Source organism: Octodon degus, unplaced genomic scaffold (genome assembly GCF_000260255.1).
Source record: "Octodon degus isolate 3935 unplaced genomic scaffold, OctDeg1.0 scaffold00013, whole genome shotgun sequence".
Taxonomy (NCBI): Eukaryota; Metazoa; Chordata; class Mammalia; order Rodentia; family Octodontidae; genus Octodon; species Octodon degus.
The window spans coordinates 25,844,084-25,847,768 of record NW_004524589.1 but is presented as its reverse complement, the minus strand read 5'-3'; the positions used below and the strand labels follow the sequence as shown (position 1 = coordinate 25,847,768).

Sequence of the window (3,685 nt, the reverse complement as noted above, 5' to 3'; positions counted from 1 at the left end):
AAAAAAAAAAAAAAAATTCTTGAGGGCCCAGAGGTCAGGAGGCTAAGGATGTAACTCAGTACTCAGTATATTTTGCCTAGTTGCTCTAGGTCCTGGATTCAGTCCCCAGCACTGCAACGCAGTAAGGGCTGGGTTCATGGAAGGACTGAGTGAATCTGTGTTTTATTTGAGCTGTAATTTACTACAGTAATCTGCCTTAGATTTGGGATTCTCCAAATTGTTACTTAGGGACTCTTTAATATCTTAGTATACTTTGCTTTCTATTAATGTCTCATTTAAATTAATTTTTTTAATCAACAGGAGATTGAGTTTAAAAAAAAAACAACCGAAATAATAAAAGATGTCTCGAAAAATTCCTAAAGAATCAAAAAAAGTGAACATCTTTAGTTCCCTGGAATCTGAAGATATTAGTTTAGAAACAACAATTCCTACTGATGATATTTCATCATCTGAAGAGCGAGAAGGTAAAGTCAAAATCACCAGGCAGCTAATTGAACGAAAAGAACTACTTCATGATATTCAGTTACTGAAAATAGAGTTATCTCAGAAAAATATGATGATCGACAATTTGAAAGTGGATTATCTTACAAAGGTAAGAGCAAGTATAAATTTTGTTATTTACATGTTTGATTTTTAAGCAATATATAAATAAGAATTTATATTTTCTTTAAGCTATGGATAAATAAGAATATATTTAGTCTAGGAAAGCCTTTTAATACTTTGAAAGATAGAGTGATTTAAATATGAGAAGGGATGAATTCTGTAGGCTTGACTTTTAACTTGTAGCACTGTGTGAGGTGTAGATTTTCTTAACTATAATTTCTGACCAATTGTTGTCTGCTTATTCAATCTATATTGTCCTTTGTCCTTGAAATTTTATTTCTTTGGTTGGTACCCTTCTATTTGTTAATAATCATGCCTTCTTTTGATAGTTACTGTGTCATATCAGGAGTTATAAATTCATGTACCGTAGTCTTCATATAGGTGATGTTTGTCATCAAGGTTGTTCTAGTCCAGTGGTGGTCAACCTGTGGTGCACATTCCACAGTGGGCGCACAGAGCCCTCTCTCAGCCCTGGAGCCAGCATGGGAAGCATCGCCCCACAGAAGACCATTCAGATTTAATTGCACTGTTGGCAATTTGTGATAAATAAGTGGGTTTTGGGTTGCTTTCTGTGCTCAGTTTCTGAAAGTTTCACCATCACCATCCTAGTCCTTATTTTTTTGCCCTGTGTGATTATTTATATAGAGCAGTTTCTGAGAGACGTTTTCATTGACTGTACAAAAGATTAGACAGACAGGCAGACAGAGTATATTTTTGTAGACCTATTGGACTTTATTTTTTTTGTGCTGTCTCTTGATAGACTATAAGGCCAAGAGAACAGGGACATAAGTGTACTGCAGTTGTATCTAGCATTTAGAACACTGCCTGTCACATATTTAAATACATGCCTGATCCTTGTTTTGCAGTTGATGAAACAAAACCCCAGGTGGTTAATAGCAAACCCAAGGCCATTCAGATGAAAGTGAAGAAGCCAGGCAGGATTCAGATCTAAAAAATCTGAAGCCCATACTCTGCAAACGTGAATATCCAGACAATCCCTTTGGGCATCCTAGAGTCACCTCTCTAGAGTAGGCCACTTGGTACATTATCCATGAACTCCGTCGTTTCCTGTGCCTGTTAGTTTTCTCATGTTACCTTTGCTCCATAGTGCCTTTGGCTCATGTATTTCTACTTCTCAAGAATTCCTTTAGTGCAACTCATTGAAAAAGGCCTGAGTTAATGTGTCATTTAATAATTCACTTGGCTCAGTAAACATGCTTCATTACCTGTAGGAGACACTTCCTGGACCTCGTCTCAGTCCAAAAAGGCAATATTTATAATCCCATAGTTATGTTATTGGAATCCCATCAAGTTGATTCCAATCTACCACTTAGAATGCAGTGCACGGCGAAAATAAAGACACTAAATTATATTTTCAATTGTTGGGGAGTCAAGGGGCTCTAAGTCCAGCCACGAAGATGGCTTTCTGGAACCAAGAGAGCGACCCAGGGCCTCACCTGGTTTTTATTCAGTGGGGTAGTGGCTTGAGGAGGATTGACTGAGAATTGTGGGAAGTAGGTGATCATTGTGAGCTGAGCTAGGTGGGTGGCCTACATTTCCCTAAGGCCAATTGATAAAAAGAAGTCCTAGCCAGCCTTGGACATAGGAAATAGGGTCAGGCTCAGTCAAAATAGAAATAGTCGCTCTTCTTTCAGGGAGAGCTGCTCAGGTGGTCCTCCACAGTTAACGACTTAAAACAGTTTACCCTGTGTTACTTGGGCAGCACATTTGTTTACATACTTGACTATCCCAAGCACTTCTCAGTCAGGTGTCATTTCAATCAGTCAATTCTTATATTGAATAAATTTGATAAAGTTGTTTCTGTTTCCTGTTGTATATAAAAACTAATGAAAAGTATATAATTCTTGGTCATTCTGTATTTAAATAATTGAACTGGTAAGTGCTTAAGTGGTCTTAGTTACTTTTCTTGTTACTGAGACAAAAGTCCCACCATCCAAAGTTAAAGGGAAAAGATTTGTTTGACTCAGTCTGTAGAGGTTTCGGTCTATAGTCCGCTGGCTCCGAGGCAGGATGGTATGGCAGAGGAGAGACAATGCATGGCAAGCAGGCAGACGAGAGCGCATGAGCCCTCTTTCTGTTCCTTGTATTTTATGCAAGTTACCTGCCCTAATGTGGGTGCTCACATTCTGAATCTGAGTCAGAGCTGTACCAAACCAGTCACTGGACTGGTTTATTAATCATACACCTTGGATCCCAGCATCGCACGCTGTTGGACCTAGCTACCTCTCACCCCCACCCCCATGACCACATGAGGCTTTGGGGGGACATCTAGACACAAACCATAACAACTGTAGTTCTATATTTACTATATCCAGATCTGCATTTTCTTTAGCCTTTTTCATTTTCCACTTGTAAAGTACTTGATTATCAATAATTGTTCTTCTTTTAAGTCTTTCATTATACAAATGACAGATTCATGGCAGGCTTTCTAGTGTTACAAATCACAGTTACAGTTCTAGGTACATAGTATGAAATTGAGTTCCAGCCTTAGCAATTGCCCTAGGCAGATTCCTTCACTTTTATTTTTATTCCTTAATAGCATATAAAATAACAATACTGGAGCCAGGCCATAGCTCAGGGGTGTGGCACCTGCTTAGCAAGTGTGAGGTCCTGAATTCAATTCCCAGTTTCAAAAAAAACCATGCTGTATTTACTTCATGGAATTGTCAGAAAGCTTAAATTATTCAGTGCATATATGGTTATATATGTCTTATGTATTACGGAATGTACTGTTATATTATGATTAATTATAAACAGTGTACTTACTTGTAACTATACTTATTCAGCACTATTTTATTATTATTTGTACACCCTCTCCTTCTAGTGCTTAACTGTCTTTTGGGGGTGGTTTTCTAGTTAGACTACAAGTGTACAATACTAAATTAGCCATATTCCTGAGTTGATAATATGTAGCAATCATGGATTGTCAGGGCTACAAAGCATTGTCAGGGCTGCAAAGATGAAAATAATCATAGTTTACTGTTACAAAAAGAAATTTCCGTACCTATACTGGCTGAAAGCTATGGGGAAGGCAGATTTCTGCTGCGTATAAGGATATTCT

The 3,685-nt window shown here is 37.9% G+C and overlaps 1 protein-coding gene across 3 annotated transcripts in view; it reads left to right on the top strand.

The window, feature by feature from the left end:
• Pibf1 (progesterone immunomodulatory binding factor 1) overlaps positions 1 to 3,685 on the top strand; it is a 245,520-nt gene that overhangs the window by 1,145 nt on the left and 240,690 nt on the right. For all 3 annotated transcript variants that reach the window (XM_023709663.1, XM_004626308.2, XM_023709662.1), the window contains exon 2: positions 301 to 592. In XM_023709663.1, coding sequence (XP_023565431.1) covers positions 341 to 592 — 252 coding nt within the window. In that variant the 5' untranslated portion in view covers positions 301 to 340. The remainder of the gene's footprint in view (positions 1 to 300; positions 593 to 3,685) is intronic.